The sequence below is a fragment of the Hyperoodon ampullatus genome (genome assembly GCF_949752795.1).
Source record: "Hyperoodon ampullatus genome assembly, chromosome: 12".
Taxonomy (NCBI): Eukaryota; Metazoa; Chordata; class Mammalia; order Artiodactyla; family Ziphiidae; genus Hyperoodon; species Hyperoodon ampullatus.
In genome coordinates, this window is record NC_136925.1 from 10,847,533 (window position 1) to 10,867,050 (window position 19,518).

A 19,518-nucleotide genomic window follows, 5' to 3' on the forward strand; every position below is an offset into this window, starting at 1 on the left:
TTTAAGAAAAATCCTTTACAGACACTTCCAAAAAGATAGAAGGGCAGGAACACATCTGAAGTCATTCTATGAGGCCAGTATTACCCCGATTCAAAAACCAGGCAGCACAAAGGAAAAAACCTATAGGCTAATATCCCTTATGAATATGGATGCAAAATTCCTAAACAAAGTACTAGTAAAGTTAATCCAGCAACATATAAAAAAGAATTGTACACCATGACCAGATGGAATTTATCCCTGGAGTGTAAGGTTAGTTCATATACAAAAGTCAATAAATTTAATATGTCAGTAGAATAAAGCACAAAAGCCACATAAATCAATAGATGCAGAAAAATCATCTGACAAAATTCAACATTCTTCCATTATCAAAAAACTAGAAGATCAATACTGGGGAATGGAAAGGAACTTTCTCAACTTGATAAACAGCACCTACGAAAAACTCACAGCTAACATCATACTTAAGAGTTGAAAACTGAAGGTTTTTCCCCTCAAATGAAGAATAGGACAAGGATGACCCCTCTTGACACTTGTATTCTCCATTGTAGTATAAATTACAGGGAAATTAGGTGAAAAAAATTAATACAAGGCATCTAAGTTAGAAAGGAAGAAGATCTCTTACACAGTAAAATGGTCTCTTCCATAGTAAATCCTCAGAAATACACACATGTGCATGCATACACACACATGCACACACACAACCAATAGTGCTATAAATGAATTTATCAAGTTTGCAGGATGCAAGATCAATATATGTACATCAGTTTTATTTCTGTACACCAGCAATGAACAATCTGAAAATGAAATTTAAAAACAATTTCATTCACAACAGTGTCATAAATAATAAAATAGTAATAAATTTAATAGAGAAAGTATTAGACTTGTACACTGGAAACTGTAAAACATTACTGAGAGAAATTAATGAAGAACAAAATAAGTGGAGAGACACGTTATGTTCATGGATTAGAAGACTTAATGTTATGGGGAAGATTTATTACCAAAATGGCAATGTTCCCCAAATTTATCTACAGATTCAATGCAATTCTTATCAAAATTTTGGCTGCCCTATTTGCAGCCAAATTTACATGGTGATCTTAAAATTCATGTGGGAAAGCAAGGGATTCAATGGCCAAAATGATCTTGAAAAAGAACAAAGTTGGAAGACTTACACTTCCTCATTTGAAAACTTACTGTAAAGCTGAAGTAATAGACAGTGTGGTACTGCATAAAGATAAGCATATGAATCAATGGAATGGAATTGATTGTCCAGAAAGAAACCCTTCATTTATGGTCAAGGGTTTTTGCTATGGGTGCCAAGACCATTCAGTAGAGAAAGAATAGTCTTTACCAAAATTGGTGCTCAGAGTTATACCAAAAGCCACTTAATTCATATCCTTTAAAAAAGGCATTTTTCAATAGATGAATTATGAATTATCTCAATAAGGGAGGGTAGGGAAGATTCTCTCACACACACATGCCCACATGACACTCCAAAAGGCAGTGTATGCTTTGCTGGGAAGAGAGATGACAGGAGAGTCGACCACAGAAAAAAATTAGAGAGGAGAGGAGGTGTTGGACACATATCTTTCTCCAACAAGTTCCCCAAGACTATTCTGTGTATACATTTTAATTGGGAACTTGGAATCTTTTCTTCTTCTTGTTAAAGTGGAGAGAGAGAGAGACTTTTGAAAGTACTTGATACTTACTGGCAAAGCAGAAGTGTGTCAGGAGCTCAGTGTTCTAGTACAACTAGTCAGAGCGACTGTTCAAGTAAAAAAGCCATTAGTATCTTTCTTGTGACCAGACAATAAAGGAATTGTTGCCAAAAACTATCTTTTGGGAAACGGAAATAGTTTTGATCTGGAAGAACCTTGCTGAAATTAGATTATGTGTAGTTAGAAAAGAGAGCATGTGCTAGTGAGACAAGTATATGCAGAGGAGACTAAGTTGATACACAGTAGAAGGAAATGATTAGCACTACTGATGCTGTTAACATGGCTGAATGGGGAAGAAGAGGTTTACTGGACTTTGCTTTTTCCTTTCCAATTTGTCTGCCTTTTCTTTCTTTCTTTACTTTTTATGCCTTATTGCAAAGGCTAGGACCTCCAGTACATTGTTGAATAAAGCTTGAAAGCAGATATCCTGCTTCATTCAATCTTCAGTGGTTTAATTAACACCCAATATTTCACCATTAAGTATACTGTTCGAAGTAGGTTTTTTGTAGATGCACTTTATCAAGTTGAGGAAGTTCACATCTATTCTTAGTTTGCTGAGAGGCTTTTATTGATTAATTGATTGATTGATTGATTGATTTTTGGCGGTGTTGGGTCTTCGTTGCTGCCCATGGGCTTTATCTCGTTGCAGTGAGCGGGGGCTACTCTTCGTCGTGGTGCGTAGGCTTCTCATTGCGATGGCTTCTCTTGTGGAGCATGGGCTCTAAGCGCCTGGGCTTCAGTAGTTATGGTGCACGGGCTCAGTAGTTGTGACTCACGGGCTCTAGAGCGCAGGCTCAGTAGTTCTGGTGCACGGGCTTAGTTGCTCTGCGGCATGTGTGATCTTCCGGGACCAGGGAACAAACCTGTGTCCCCTGCATTGGCAGGCGGATTATTTACCACTGCACCACCAGGGAAGACCTGAGAGGCTTTCCTAAAATCATGTTTAGATGTTAGATTTTGTCAAGTGCATTTTATTCACCTATTGAGATAATCAGGTTTGGGGTTTTTTACTTGCTTTTTTAAAAGCCTCTTAATTTGGTGAATTACATTGATTGATTGTGAAAGGTTAAGCCAACACTGCAGTCACGAAATAAGCCTCACTTGGTCATGATATGTTGTCTTTTTATTTATTTATTAGTTTGTTTATTTATACATCTTTATTGGAGTATAATTGCTTTACAGTGGTGTGTTAATTTCTGCTTTATAACAAAGTGAATCAGTTATACATATACATATGTTCCCATATCTCTTCCCTCTTGCGTCTCGCTCCCTCACACCCTCCCTATCCCACCCCTCTAGGTGGTCACAAAGCACCGAGCTGATCTCCCTGTGCTATGTGACTGCTTTGCATGAGCTAGCTGTTTTACGTTTCGTAGTGTATATATGTACATGCCTCTCTCTCACTTTGTCACAGCTTACCCTTCCCCCTCCCCATATCCTCAAGTCCATTCTCTAGTACGTCTGTGTCTTTGTTCCTGTCTTACCCGTAGGTTCTTCATGACATTTTTTTCCTTAAATTCCATATATATGTGTTAGCATACAGTATTTGTCTTTCTCTTTCTGACTTACTTCACTCTGTATGACAGACTCGTCGATCCACCTTATTACAAATAGCTCAATTTCATTTCTTTTTATCACTGAGTAATATTCCATTGTATATATGTGCCACATCTTCTTTATCCATTCATCCGATGATGGACACTTAGGTTGTTTCCATCTCCGGGCTATTGTAAATAGAGCTGCAATGAACATTTTGGTACATGACTCTTTATGAATTATGGTTTTCTCAGGTTATATGCCCAGTAGTGGGGTTGCTGGGTCATAAGGTAGTTCTATTTGTAGTTTCTTAAGGAACCTCCATACTGTTCTCCATAGTGGCTGTACCAATTCACATTCCCACCAGCAGTGCAAGAGTGTTCCCTTTTTTCCACACCCTCTCCAGCATTTATTGTTTCTAGATTTTTTGATGATGGCCATTCTGACTGGTGTGAGATGACGTCTCATTTTAGTTTTGATTGGCATTTCTCTAATGATTAAAGATGTTGAGCATTCTTTCATGTGTTTGTTGGCAGTCTGTATATCTTTGGAGAAATATCTATTCAGGTCTTCTGCCCATTTTTGGATTGGGTTGTTTGTTTTTTTGTTATTGAGCTGCATGAGCTGCTTATAAATTTTGGAGATTAATCCTTTGTCAGTTGCTTCATTTGAAAATATTTTCTCCCATTCTGAGGGTTGTCTTTTGTTCTTCTTTATGGTTTCCTTTGCTGTGCAAAAGCTTTTAAGTTTCGTTAGGTCCCATGTGTTCATTTTTGTTTTTATTTCCATTTATGTCGGAGGTGGGTCAAAAAGGATCTTGCTGTGATTTATGTCATAGAGTGTTCTGCCTATGTTTTCCTCTAAGAGTTTGATAGTTTCTGGCCTTACATTTAGGTCTTTAATCCATTTTGAGCTTATTTTTGTGTATGGTGTTAGGGAGTGATCTAATCTCATACTTTCATATGTACCTGTCCAGTTTTCCCAGCACCACTTACTGAAGAGGCTGTCCTTTCTCCACTGTACATTCCTGCCTCCTTTATCAAAGATAAGGTGACCATATGTGCGTGTGTTTATCTCTGGGCTTTCTGTCCTATTCCATTGATCTATATTTCTGTTTTTGTGCCAGTACCATACTGTCTTGATTACTGTAGCTTTGTAGTATAGTCTGAACTGAGGGAGCCTGATTCCTCCAGCTCCGTTTTTCATTCTCAAGATTGCTTTGGCTATTCGGGGTCTTTTCTGTTTCCAAACAAATTGTGAAATTTTTTGTTCTAGTTCTGTGAAAAATGCCAGTGGTTGTTTGATAGGGATTGCATTGAATCTGTAGATTGCTTTGGGTAGTAGAGTCATTTTTACAATGTTGATTCTTCCAATCCAAGAACATGGTATATCTCTCCATCTATTTGTATCATCTTTAATTTCTTTCATCAGTGTCTTATAATTTTCTGCATACAGGTCTTTTGTCTCCTTAGATAGGTTTATTCCTAGATATTTTATTCTTTTTGTTGCAGTGGTAAATGGGAGTGTTTTCTTAATTTCACTTTCAGATTATTCATCATTAGTGTATAGGAATGCCAGAGATTTCTGTGCAATAATTTTGTATCCTTCTACTTTACCAAATTCATTGATTAGCTCTAGTAGTTTTCTGGTTGCATCTTTAGGATTCTCTATGTATAGTATCATGTCATCTGCAAGCAGTGACAGCTTTACTTCTTCTTTTCTGATTTGGATTCCTTTTATTTCCTTTTCTTCTCTGATTGCTGTGGCTAAGATTTCCAAAACTATGTTGAATAAGAGAGGTGAGAGTGGGCAACCTTGTCTTTTCCTGATCTTATTGGAAATGCTTTCAGTTTTTCACCATTGAGAATGATGTTGGCTGTGGGTTTCTCATATATGGTGTTTATTATATTGAGGAAAGTTCCCTCTATGGCTACTTTCTGCAGGGTTTTTATCCTAAATGGGTGTTGAATTTTGTCAAAAGCTTTCTCTGCATCTATTGAGATGATCATATGCTTTTTCTCCTTCAATTTGTTAATATGGTGTATCACATTGATTGATTTACATATATTGAAGTGTCCTTGCATTCCTGGAATAAACCCCACTTGATCATGGTGTATGATCCTTTTAATGTGCTGTTGCATTCTGTTTGCTAGTATTTTGTTGAGGATTTTTGCATCTATGTTCATCAGTGATATTGGCCTGTAGTTTTCTTTCTTTGTGACATCCTTGTCTCGTTTTGGTATCAAGGTGATGGTGGCCTCATAAAATGAGTTTCAGAGTGTTCCTCCCTCTGCTATATTTTGGAAGCGTTTGAGAAACATAGGTGTTAGCTCTTCTCTAAATGTTTGATAGAACTTGCCTGTGAAGCCATCTGGTCCTGCGCTTTTGTTTGTTGAAAGATTTTAAATCACAGTTTCAATTTCAGTGCTTGTGATTGGTCTGTTCATATTTTCTACTTCTTCCTGATTCAGTCTTGGCAGGTTGTGCATTTCTAAGAATTTGTCCATTTCTTCCAGGTTGTCCATTTTATTGGCATCGAGTTGTTTGTAGTAATCTCTCATGATCTTTTGTATTTCTGCAGTGTCAGTTGTTACTTCTCGTTTTTCATTTCTAATTCTATTGATTTGAGTCTTCTCCCTTTTTTTCTTGATGAGTCTGGCTAATGGTTTATCAATTTTGTTTATCTTGTCAAAGAACCAGCTTTTAGTTTTATTTATCTTGCTATTATTTCCTTCATTTATTTCTCATCTGATTTTTATTTCTTTCCTTCTGCTAACTTTGGGGGTTTTTTGTTCTTCTTCCTCTAATTGCTTTAACTGCCAGGTTAGGTTGTTTGAGATGTTTCCTGTTTCTTAAGGTAGGATTGTATTGCTATAAACTTCCCTCTTAGAACTCCTTTTGCTGCATCCCATAGGTTTTGGGTCATCATGTCTCCATTGTCATTTGTTTCTAGGTAGTTTTTGATTTCCTCTTTGATTTCTTCAGTCATCACTTCGTTATTAAGTAGTGTATTGTTTAGCCTCCATGTGTTTGTATTTTTTACAGATTTTTTCCTGTAATTGATATCTAGTCTCATAGCATTGTGGTCGGAAAAGATACTTGATACAATTTCAATTTTCCTAAATTTACCAAGGCTTGATTTGTGACCCAAGATATGATCTATCCTGGAGAATGTTCCATGAGCACTTGAGAAAAATGTGTATTCTGTTGTTTTTGGATGGAAGGTCCTATAAATATCAGTTAAGTCCATCTTGTTTAATGTATCATTTCAAGCTTGTGTTTCCTTATTTATTTTCATTTTGGATGATCTGTCCATTGGTGAAAGTGGGGTGTTAAAGTCCCCTACTATGAATGTATTACTGTCGATTTCCCCTTTTATGGCTGTTAGTATTTGCCTTATGTATTGAGGTGCTCCTATGTTGGGTGCATAAATATTTACCATGTTATAACTTCTTCGTGGATCGATCCCTTGATCATTATGTAGTGTCCTTCTTTGTCTCTTCCAATAGTCTTTATTTTAAAGTCTATTTTGTCTGATACGAGAATTGCTACTCCAGCTTTCTTTTGGTTTCCATTTGCATGGAATATCTTTTTCCATCCCCTCCCTTTCAGTCTGTATGTGTCTCCAGGTGTGAAGTGGGTCTCTTGTAGACAGCATTTATACGGGTCTTGTTTTTGTATCCATTCAGCCAATCTGTGTCTTTTGGTGGGAGCATTTAGTCCATTTATATTTAAGGTAATTATCGATATGTATGTTCCTATTCCCATTTTCTTAATTGTTTTGGGTTCGTTATTGTAGGCCTTTTCCTTCTGTTGTGTTTCTTGCTTAGGGAAATTCCTTTAGCATTTGTTGTAAAGCTGGTTTGGTGGTGCTGAAGTCTCTCAGCTTTTGCTTGTCTGTAAACGTTTTAATTTCTCCATCAAATCTGAATGAGATCCTTGCTGGGTAGAGTAATCTTGGTTGCAGGTTATTCTCCTTCATCACTTTAAATATGTCCTGCCAGTCCCTTCTGGCTTGCAGAGTTTCTGCTGAAAGATCAGCTGATAACCTTATGGGGATTCCCTTGTGTGTTATTTGTTGGTTTTCCCTTGCTGCTTTTAATATGTTTTGTATTTAATTTTTGACAGTTTGATTAATATGTGTCTTGGCATATTTCTCCTTGGATTTATCCTGTATGGGACTCTCTGTGCTTCCTGGACTTGATTAACTATTTCCTTTCCCATATTAGGGAAGTTTTCAACTATAATCTCTTCAAATATTTTCTCAGTCCCTTTCTTTTTCTCTTCTTCTTCTGGAACCCCTATAATTCGAATGTTGGTGCGTTTAATGTTGTCTCAGAGGTCTCTCAGTTCTTTTCATTCTTTTTTCTTTATTCTGCTCTGCAGTAGTTATTTCCACTATTTTATCTTCCACGTCACTTATCCGTTCTTCTGCCTCAGTTATTCTGCTATTGATCCCATCTAGAGTTTTTTTAATTTCATTTATTGTGTTGTTGATCGTTGCTTGTTTCATCTTTAGTTCTTCTAGGTCCTTGTTAACTGTTTCTTGCATTTTGTCTATTCTATTTCCAAGGTTTTGGATTATCTTTACTATCATTATTCTGAATTCTTTTTCAGGTAGACTGCCTATTTCCTCTTCATTTGTTAGGTCTGATCGGTTTTTATCTTACTCTTTCATCTGCTGTGTGTTTTTCTGTCTTCTTATTTTGCTTATCTTACTGTGTTTGGTGTCTCCTTTTTGCAGGCTGCAGGTTCGTAGTTCCCGTTGTTTTTGGTGTCTGTCCCCAGTGGCTAAGGTTGGTTTAGTGGGTTGTGTAGGCTTCCTGGTGGAGGGGACTAGTGCCTGTGTTCTGGTGGATGAAGCTGGATCTTGTCTTTCTGGTGGGCAGGTCCACGTCTGGTGGTGTGTTTTGGGGTGTCTGTGGACTTACTTTGATTTTAGGCAGCCTCTCTGCCAATGGGTAGGGTTGTGTTCCTGTCTTGCTAGTTGTTTGGCATAGGGTGTCCAGCACTGTAGCTTGCTGGTCATTGAGTGCAGCTGCGTGCTGGTGTTGAGATGGAGATCTCTGGGAGATTTTCGCCATTTGATATGTGGAGCTGGGAGGTCTCTTGTGGACCATTGTCCTGAATTTGGCTCTCCCACCTCAGAAGCACAACATTGACTCCTGGCTGCAGCACCAAGAGCCTTTCATCCACATGGCTCAGAATAATAGGGAGAAAAAGTAGAAAGAAAGAATTAGTAGAAGAAAGAAAGAGAGAAAGAGAGAAAGAAGGGAGGGAGGGAGGGAGGAGAAAAGGAAGGAAAAAAAGAAAGAAAGAAAGAAGATAAAGTAAAATAAAATTATGATAAAATAAAATAAGGTTATTAAAATAAAAAGTAATTATTAAGAAAAAAAATTTTCAAAAAACGGACAGATAGAACCCTAGGACAAATGGTGGAAGCAAAGCAATACAGACAAAATCTCACACAGAAGCATACACATACACACTCACAAAAAGAGGAAAAGGGGAAGAAATCATAAATCTTGCTGTTAAAGTCCACCTCCTCAATTTGGGATGATTCGTTGTCTATTCATGCATTCCACAGATTCAGGGTACATCAAGTTGATTGTGGAGATTTAATCTGCTCCTCCTGAGGCTTCTGGGAGAGATTTCCCTTTCTCTTCTTTGTTCGCACAGCTCCTGGAGTTCAGCTTTGGATTTGGCCCCGCCTCTGCATGTAGGTAGCCAGAGGGTGTCTGTTTTTTGCTCAGACAGGATGGGGTTAAAGGAGCAGCTGCTGCGGGGGCTCTGGCTCACTCAGGTTGTGGGGAGGGAGGGGTACGGAGCACGGGGCGAGCCTGCGGCGGCAGAGGCCGGCGTGACGCTGCACCAGCCTGAGGTGTGCCATGCGTTCTCCCGGGGAAGTTGTCCCTGGATCACGGGGCCCTGGCAGTGGTAGGCTGCACAGGCTTCCAGGAGGGGCGGCGTGGACAGTGACCTGTGCTCGCACACAGGCTTCTTGGTGGCGCCAGCAGCCTTAGCGTCCCATGCCCGTCTCTGGGGTCCGCGCTGGTAGCCACGGCTCACACCCGTCTCTGGAGCTCCTTTAAGTGGCGCTCTGAATCCCCTCTCCTCGCACACCAGGAAACAAAGAGAGAAGAAAAAGTCTCTTGCCTCTCTGGCAGCTCCAGACTTTTTCCCGGACTCCCTCCCGGCCAGCCGTGGCGCACTAACCTCTTCAGGCTGTGTTCCCGCCGCCAACCCCAGTCCTCTCCCTGCACTCCGACCGAAACCCAAGCCTCAGCTCCCAGCCCCGCCTGCCCCGGCGGGTGAGCAGACAAGCCTCTTGGGCTGGTGAGTGCCGGTTGGCACCGATCTTCTGTGCGGGAATCTCTCCGCTTTGCCCTCCGCACCCCTGTGGCTGTGCTCTCTCCTCTGTGGCTCCGAAGCTCCCCCCTCCACCACCCGCAGTCTCCGCCACGAAGGGGCTCCTAGTGTGTGGAAACCTTTCCTCCTTCACGGCTCCCTCCCACTGGTGCAGGTCCCGTCCCTATTCTTTTGTCTCTGTTTACTCTTTTTTCTTTTGCCCTACCCAGGTACGTGGGGAGTTTCTTGCCTTTTGGGAGGTCTGCAGTCTTCTGCCAACGTTCAGTAGGTGTTCTGTAGGAGTTGTTCCACATGTAGATGTATTTCTGGTGTATCTGTGGGGAGGAAGGTGATCTCCGCGTCTTACTCTTCCGCCATCTTCCTATATCTCCGCGATTTGTTGTCTTTTTAATTTTTGGATTCAATTTGTTAGAACTTTAAGAATTTTTCTGTTTGTGTTCATGTGGGTTGCTGGTCTGTAGTTTTCTTGTAATGCTTCTGTTTGATTTTGGCATCAGGGCACTACTGGCCTCAGAGAATTTGCAAAGTATTCCCACCTTTTCTGTACTCTGGAAAAGTTATATTATTTCTTACTTCAACATTTGTTAGAAATCACCAGTGAAGCTCTCTAGGCCTGGAAGGTCTTTTTTTACCTTTGTTTTTTGTTTGTTTTGGTGGGAAGATTTTAACTATAAACTTAATTTCTTTCATTGATCCAGGGCTATTCAGATTATCTAATTTTCATGAGCGAGCTTGATGGCCTGTATCTTTTAAGGAATTTGTCCATTTTTCTCTAAGTTATGAAATTTACTTCCATCAAGTGTTTCATAATATGCTTTTATTATCATTTTGATGTTTGTAGAATCTGTATTGATACTCCTCTTTCATTTCTGGTAATTTGTGTCTTCTCTTTTCCTGATAAGTAAAAGTAGATATCGATCAATTTTATTCACTCCCCCCCCCAACAGAGGACACAGTTTTGATTTCACTGATTTTCTCTATTGTTTTCTACTTCTGTTTCAGTAATTTCAGATTGTATTTATCAGGACCTTTTTTCTATTCACTTTCAGCTTGTATTTACTCTTCTCTTTCTAGTGTACAAAGGTGAGTGATTAGTTCATTGAGCTGAGACCTTTCTTCTTACCTAATAAAAGTGTTTAGTGCCTGATGTCAGCATCATGGCAGCATGAGATGCTCCCTTTGTCTCTCCCTTCAATCTGCAAGGTTTCCTCTGCCCAACGTGCCAGGATGCCAGCAATCTCCACACATCTGTACATCTAAAGGTGGTTAGCCTGGAGCAGACAGCCAAGGCAGAGCCTGTGATCCTGACCCTGGGAGTGTGGCAGGTGAGCCTGCAGCCCCAGAGAACCCGGTAGCAGCAGGGGAGGCCGTGCATACGAATCCAGATTCCTGGTGCAGCAGGGCCCTTGGCCACAGGAAACTAGGCAGCAGTGGCAGCAGAACCTGCGAACCCATCCCCCTGCCATGGAGGCACCTGTGACTCTCCCACCTGCAGCAGGAGCAGCAGCAGCCCAACAACCCCTTATGTGGCAGAGGCACCCACAGTCCCAGCTCCCCCACCACCCGCTATCTCCCCTCATGGCTGTAGAGCCCCTGACCTCAGCAACTCTGGACAAAGTGCAGGCACCCACCATCCCAGGGCCCCAAGCTGTGATGCCAGTGACAGCAGTGATACTGGCAACAGCAAGGCGCCAGCAACCCCAGAGACACAAGCAGCAACAACAAGGGCACCAGGTGAGACCTCTGGCAGGGGCAGTGGAGGGAGGAAAGTGCTGACTCTCAAATATAGCCAGAGGCAGCCTAAGTAAGAGAAACCAAAAACTTGTGCTGTAGCGCCGCCTACTGAAAAACGAAAGAAAAGCCTCTAATTTCTATCCTGTTGAATTGTTAGAATCAAGTTTTTTAAAGCTTTACCTAAACAAGAAAAGTGTTCGCTACTTTAAATGCACCAGCAAAGGAACAACTCGTCAAGTACCGTAAAAAAACCGTGGTAACTCAGCATCACAAAAAGAAAACGACAAATCTCCGGAAACCAAATTTAAAGTCATGGAATACTGCCATCTAACTGATAGAGAATTCAAAACAGCTGTCATGAACTGTCATGTCAGTGAGTGGCAAGAAAACTCAGAAAGGCAGTTTATTGAGCTCAGGAATAAAATGAACGAATAGAAGGAATAATTTACCAAAGAGATTGAAACTCTAAAACAGAACAAAACAAAAATTCTGGAGCTGAAGAACCCAATATAGGAGATGAAGAGAACACATTAGAAGGCACTGGAAACAGAGCAGATCGGATGGAAGAGAGAATTAACAAGCTCTCAGACAGAAAAATAGAAATGATACATGTGGAAGAGGACAGACAACTAAATCTAAAAAAAAGAAATTCTACCAAAATTTTGAAGGAATTTAATACCTATGCTTCTCAAATTCTTCCCAAAAAACTTGAAGAGGAAGGAATGCTTCATAACGTAATAATAATGAAGCCAACATTACCCTGATACCAAACCAGACAAGGAAACACACAAAAAAGAAAATTACAGAACTGTATCTCTGATGAACATAGATGCAAAAATCCTCAACAAAATATTATCAAACTGAATACAATACATTAAAAGGATCATACATCATGATCAAGTGGGATTTATTCCAGGGATGCAAGGATGGTTCAACATCTGCAAATCAATCAACATGATACACCACATTAACAAAATGAAAAATAAAAATCATATGATCACCTCAATAGATGCAGAAAAAGCATTTGACAAAATTCAACACCGATTCATGGAAAAAAATAAAATGGGTATAGAAGGAACATATATCAACATAATAAAGGCTATACATGACAAACCCGCAGATAACATCATATTCAACTGTGAAAAACTGAAAGCTATCACTCTAAGATCAAGACAAGACAAGGATGCCCACTCTCACCACTCTTATTAACATAGTATTGGAAGTCCTGGCCAGAGCAGTGAAGAGAAATATACAGAAGGCATGCAAATTGGAAAGGAAGAAGTAAAACGGTCACTATTTACAGATGACATGATATTATGCATACAAAACCCTAAGGTCTCCCCAAAAAAACAGTAATAAATGAATACAGTAAAGCTGCAGGGTACAAAATTAGTGTACAGAAATCTGTTGTGTTTCCATACACTAACAATGAATTATCAGGAAGAGAAATTAAGACATGCCATTTATAATTTTAACAAAAAGAATAAAATACCTAGGAATCAGTTTAACCAAGGAGGTGAAAGACCTGTATACTGAAAACTATAAGACATTGATGAAAGAGATTGAAGAAGATGTAAAGAAGTGGAGTTAATCCATGCTCATGGATTGGAAAAATTAACATTGTTAAAATGTCCATATCACCTAGTGTAATCTACATATTCAATACAATCCCTATCAAAATCCCAATGACATTTTTCACAGAAATAGAACTAAAAATCCTAAAATTTATATGGATATACAAAAGACCCCGAATAGCCAAAAAAAAATAGTGATTAAAAAAAAGAATGGAGCTGGAGGTATCACACTCCCTGATTTCAAATTATACTACAAAGCTATAGTAATCCAAACAACATAGTATTGGCAGAAAAACAGACACACAGATAAATGGCACAGAACTGAGACCCCAGAAATAACCCCACATGTATATGGACAGTTAATATATGACAAAGGAGCAAAGAACATGCAATGGAGAAAGGATAGTCTCTTCAATAAATGGTGTTGGGAAAACTAGACAGTCACATGCAAAAGAATGAAACTAGACCATTATCTTACATCATTCACAAAATTAACCCAAAATGGATTAAAGACTTGAACGTAAGATCTGAAACTACAAAACTTTTAGGTGAAACCATAGGCAGTATATTTTTTCATCAACCTCAGCAATACCTTACTGGATGTGTGTCCTCAGGCAAGGGAAACAAAAGCACAAATAAACAATTGGGACTACATCAAACTAGAAAGCTTCTGCACAGTGAAGGAAACTATCAACAAAACCAAAAGACTACCCACCAAATGGGAGATGCTATTTGTAAATCATACATCTGATAAGGCACTAATATCCAAAATATATAAAGAACTCATACAACTCAAGAACAAAAAACCAAACATCCTGAATACTTTTCCAGAGTAGACATACAGATGGCCAACAGGCACATGAAAAGATGTTCAACACCACTAATTATTAGGGAAATGCAAATCAAATCCACAATGAGGTATCACCTCACGTCCATTAGAATGGCTACCATCAAAAGGGCAAGAAAAACAAGTGATGGAGAGGATGTGGAGAAAGGGGAATCCTCGTACACTGTTGGTGGGAATGTAAATTGGTGCAGCCACTATGGAAAATGGTATGGAGATTCCTAAAAAAATTTAAGAATAATTAATTTTCTAGCTATTCTACTTCTGAATATTTATCCAAGGAATATGAAAACCCTAATTTGAAAAGGTACATGCACCCTTATGTTCGTTGCAGCATTATTTACAATAGGCAAGATATAGGAATAGCCTAAGTGCCCCTCAGTGGAGGAATGGATAAAGAAGATGTGGTATGTATATACAGTGGACTCAGACATAAGAAAAACAAAAACAAACAAAAAGATTGAAATCCTGCTATTTGTGAAAACATGGGATGGACCTTGAGGGCTATTATGCTAAGTGAAATAAGTCAGAGAAAGACAAATATGGCATGACTTCACTCATGTGTGGAATCTAAAAACAAATGAACCAAACCAAACCAAACAAACACAGATATATAGAACAGAGTAGTGGTTACCAGAGGGGAAAGTGGGTAGAGAGAAGGCCAAATGGGTAAAGAGGTTCAGCTTTTGGTGATGAGCACACTGTAGTGTATACAGAAGTTGAAATATGATATTGTACACATGGAATTTATACAATTTTTTTAGTGATTCAGTTATATATTTATATATTCTTCTTTACATTCTCTTCCATTATAGGTTGTTACAAGATACCGAGTATAGTTCCCTGTGCTGTATAGCAGTTCCTTGTTTATCTATTTTATATCTACTGCGTGTATGTATATTTTAATCCCAAACTCCTAATTTATCCCTCCCTCCCCTTCCCCTTTGGTAACCGCAAGTTTGTCTTCTATGTCTGTGAGTCTATTTCTGTTTTGTAAGTAAGTTCATTTGTATCATTTCTTAGATTCCACATATAAGTGGTATCATATGGTTATTTGTCTTTGTCTGACTTACTTCACTTAATATGATCATCTCCAAGTCCATTCATGTTGCTGCAAATGACATTATCTCATTTTTTTTTATGGCTGGGTAGTACCCCATTGTGTATGTATACCACATCTTCTTATCCATTCATCTGTTGGTGGGCACTTGGGTTGCTTCCACGTCTGGGCTATTGTAAGTGGTGCTGCTGTGAACATTGAGAGACGTGTATCTTTTCAAATTATAGTTTTTTCCAGATATATACCCAGGAGTGGGATTGCTGAGTTTTCATTATGGGATTGTAATTTCCTGCTTCTTTGCACATCTGGTCATTTTTGTATCTCAGGCATTAAAAATTTTATGTTGCTAGGTTCTAGAAAAAAAAATATGTCTAGTTCTTTATATTTCATTGTATTTGTATATATAAAATGTGTAACATACATTTATTTTACATACATATATACACACATATACATGCGGGTGTGTATATAATTATATGTTTGTGTGTTATATATGTATTTATTTACTTTTAGCTTTTTTCTGGGCTACAGTTACTTAGAAACATTTTGATCCTTTCCTGGCTTACTTTTAAAGTGTTGGGCAAACCAGCTAAGCCTTCATTTTAGGGATAGTTTGGCCTCACAGTGGACCAGTGGCCGTGCAAGCACTCTTCCGAGCATCCCAGCTGTCGCCCTTTGCGCCCTGGCCATGGGGCATGTGGCCTGTCCCAGCCCTGAGTGGCCTCTAGGGATTGATCCATCCACCTGTTTCCTTCCAGTGGTTCCTTTCTTGAACTCAGGGAGTCTCACCAGCATCTACTGACCAGACTCAGCAGGACTTGAGGCAAGCCCTCTGCTCTCGGGGTGACGCCCCCTCAATTCCAGCTGTCTTGGCCTCCCCGAGTTCTCCATTCTGTTTCCTCAGCTCAAGGAGACGGCAGAGCTGTGTGTGTTCCCCTCCCAGGGGTGCAGCCTTCAGCGGGAAGCTGGGGCAACTGTAGGGCTCACATTTGTCTCTTCTTTTCAGAGATCTCTGTCCTGTGTGCCTTTTCCCCAGTGCTAGAAACTATTTTTTCAAATGTTTTGTCTGGTTTTTAGCTATTTAAGACAGCAGGGAAAACCCAGTCCTTGTTGCTTCAGCCATCTTGTCCATAAGTAAGTGGAAATGGCCTGATGGACTTGGAGCTGCCTCTGTTCATTGGTAAACATACACTGAGCCGGGCGGTCCTTCTGACTGGGAAGGGACTGGGTCCCCACCACCCACCCCATCCACTTGAAGAAGCCAGGAAATCCTGCTTTCACTGTGAATAACCAGTGTTCATTTGCACTTTTTTACACAACTGACCAGGACAGAGACTCCTACTTCCACGATTTTTATAAAGCTCCTAGTATCTCAAAGGCTTCTGAGAACATCTTTAAAACTAAATTAACTTCACTGACAAAAGGGAAGGGTACATACGATACTTGAGGCGTAAGTGCTTGGAAATGAAGAAAACTCAAGTTACCTATCTTGGGTTGGAAGCAATGGTTTAGGAGCGAAAAACTCCTTGTCCGACTTTCAGAGGGAGGATTCTAACTCCCAGGTTCACAGCAGGTCAGACGGCTCCCCAGAAGGCAGCCCAGGGCTTGGCCTAGTTCTTGAGTGTTTCCCGGTGCTGCTGTGACCTGCTTCCCTTGAAGAGCTCACTGAGCAGGGCCTGGTGAAGACAGTGGAGGGAGGGGGGGGGGGGTGTCTGAATGTCCCCCACCTTTTGTATTAAATAGAAAACCACTTTGCCGCGGTGGTGAGCCGGCTGCCCTCCAATTCTCTCCCCGGACTGCCAGCCTGCACCCCATTCTCCAGTGGGACCAGGAAAGGGCCTTGCAGCAGAGCAGGGTGTAGCTCCACAGCTGGCTGTCAGCTCTAGCTGTCTATATGGTAGACTTTGCAATATAACTGCTTTAAGAGCTAGCAGGATATTCCGAGCTACAGAAAGCAAGAAGACACTCTTAATCTGAATCCTTCAGTGGTCACGATGATGAATGTGTTAGTCTGAGGGAGAACAGAGAAAGTCATAGCCAAGTGGCTTCATATAATTTTCACAATGACTTCTGCGCAACTCAGATCCTGTTTTTTTTTTTTTTTTATGAGAATGGGGAAATAAAATCAGTACCTTGAGGCCATGTGAGAAATATACCAGGAGCTTCAGTATGGTTAAAAAGGGCAGACTCTGAACTAGGAAAAAAAAAAGATGCAGCTTACTTAAAGCACATGAAACAACCCCAGAAATCTTTTCATCCTAAGATCTGAGTTGACCTAGTAGAAGTCACTTTTTTTGCGTTAATTTGAACCTTTGACTTCCTGTTGGGGCCCGGGGCCGTTGAAGCCACATCCGAGGAAGGCTTCAGACTTGTTAGCCAAATGGGGTAAAACGCAGGTGGCCTGGAACTTCCCTGAGCCTCTTCCCGTCAACATGGTTCTCCAGCCATAAGCGGTGGCTAATCCACCTCCCCTCAATGTAGTATTTACAATGGTATTGGCATTTATCTCTCTTAGGGTCCTCTGAACAGAGCTCTGCATTAGTGAAGTCTTTCTGTTCACTGATTTCACATCAGATGTGAGGGGAGGCGGTGTCACGCCACCCTTGCAGGTGAGGAAACAGGGGAGTTTCAGAATCGAGAGAGGCTGAGTGACTTGGCCGGTTCTCAGCCACTCAAGGACCCACGAGAAAACAGAGGTGCTAACTCCGAATTCTGCCGGGACGTGCTGCCCTGCCAGGATTGGTGGAGATCCCGGGCCAGGCCTCGGGACAACGCTTGCAGCACCTGTCCCCGTGTTCGGCCTCGCTCAGCAGCGGTACCCACCTGTGTCTGTAGGCAGCTTCGTGGTGCATTCTCCCACGGGGCAGCGGGGTCGGGAGCGTGGGTCTGCAGTCCCGCATCTGGGGAGGTTAAGAGGATGCTGGCTGTGCTCTGCTCACAGCTCCCCCGCGACTGACTGGAATCATTTGAGACTAACTTTGCTAACTACGCGTTTGCACAAAGCAGCATAAGTCAGCTCCGTTACTGTAGGGAAGGGCAAAAAGTTGCTAAGAAAACGTTCCTGGAGGTTGATCCTCCTGACTCTGGACGGGTGCCTGGCTTTCCAGTGTCAGCTTAGTCGTGAAGAGCAGAGGTCGGGGTGCAGACGTTCACAACAATTAGGACGGCTGTGACAGCTGCTTCCAGAGACGGCTTGTGGAGCGCTTAATGGCTAAGCCTGTAACACAGAGTTTGTTAAACTACAGACTGAAGAGCAATGATTTTCGTAACACCAAACCATTTAAGGAAGTTGACACTCATTTGTTTCCTTGAAAAATGAACTACAAAAACCAAATTTGCCAAACGGCCTGATATCATCTCCTGCGCTGATTTCCAGCCCCCCACACCCTGCTTTTCAGAATGAATCAAATTGGAAATTTATACCAAGTGACTATAGAGTATTTATTTCCCAGCTAACTGACCGGACTTGTATTCCTCCGTCTTCTAACCTCAGGGTCCATCAGAGCAGCGCTGGCTTTGGTAGGAACACATGGAGATGTCAGAGGACAGGCAGGAAAGCGGGGTGGCGTCCTCCCCAGGGACAGGCAGGGCGAGTCTGTGTGCATTTCAGGTGTATTGAGTTCTAGTTACTCCCAGAGGCCAAACATGCGGGGGCTGTGACGGCCTCTGCGACATGCACTCTTTGTCATCAACAGGCTACGTAGTGTCCAGAAGCCACCCCTCCACACACAGCCTCGATCAGGGCGGCAGACGTGCTCTATTGTAAAGGCAGGCTGTCCTTCTGAGACTGTGATGATGCAGGTAACACTCCTGTTCAACTCTGTGAACCAAGACTTGGCCCACGGTAGATACTGAAAAAAACGGGTTTTGATGTGACCAAGATTATATAGAAAAAAAGAGAAGTACACCAGTATTTTACTTTAAAGACTTTTTTTTTTTTTTTTTTTTAACTTTCACAAAGGATTTGCTGTAAGCCTTCAAGTCATCTTGTCCAACCCCAAAGCTGTATTTAAGCGTCGTGGGTCCCAGCCCGGGATGCAGGAATCTGACTTTCTAAAGCAGATCACGACCGTCGAAGAACTGGAACCGAAAGCAAGTAACTGCACCAAGGTATTCATTTCACTCGTGCCGCTTGACATTGCTGTGTGTCCCTTGAGAGTGTGGCTACCCATCAGGTCTCCTCCCCGCAGGTCCTCGTGTGGCACACTCGGACAGAGAAGGTGAACCTAGCCAACGAGCCCAAGTACCACCTGGACACGGTGACGATCGAGGTGTGACGGAGCCGCAGCTGGTGCTCTGGCGGGCATGCGGAATAGGGCTGCAGGCACCCGGGGGCCGTTTCCTCTGCTCTCCTCCCGACAGGCACCTGCTTACAGGGCGGTCGTGTCCGGAAGCTGAGCGCGGGTAGAGACATCCGCTCTTGTCTCTGTTTGTTCTGCATGCTCCCTTACAACCAACCCGCAGGGTCTCTGTACAGCACGGCTAATGGCACGCAGGCTAGTACCATTCTGAGAATCTTCTTACATACTTTTTTTCCCATTTGGCCTTATAATTGGTAGAACTGAACAGGTTTTCAAAACAAACAGATGACAAGTATTCTGTCAACAACACATTCCCAATTTGTGACTCTGCAACGTGAAGTAACTTTTGTAAGATCGGTGGCAGTATACATCATAGGAAATAAAACCC

General features: G+C 41.3%; 1 protein-coding gene across 1 annotated transcript in view; it reads left to right on the forward strand.

The window, feature by feature from the left end:
• B3GAT2 (beta-1,3-glucuronyltransferase 2) overlaps positions 1–19,496 on the forward strand; it is a gene marked incomplete at its 5' end in the record, with an annotated part of 75,668 nt that extends 56,172 nt beyond the window's left edge. The window contains 2 exons of the mRNA XM_079716959.1: positions 18,791–18,939; positions 19,020–19,496. Coding sequence (XP_079573085.1) covers positions 18,791–18,939; positions 19,020–19,106 — 236 coding nt within the window. The 3' untranslated portion in view covers positions 19,107–19,496. The remainder of the gene's footprint in view (positions 1–18,790; positions 18,940–19,019) is intronic.
• Between the last annotated feature and the right edge of the window lie 22 nt (positions 19,497–19,518).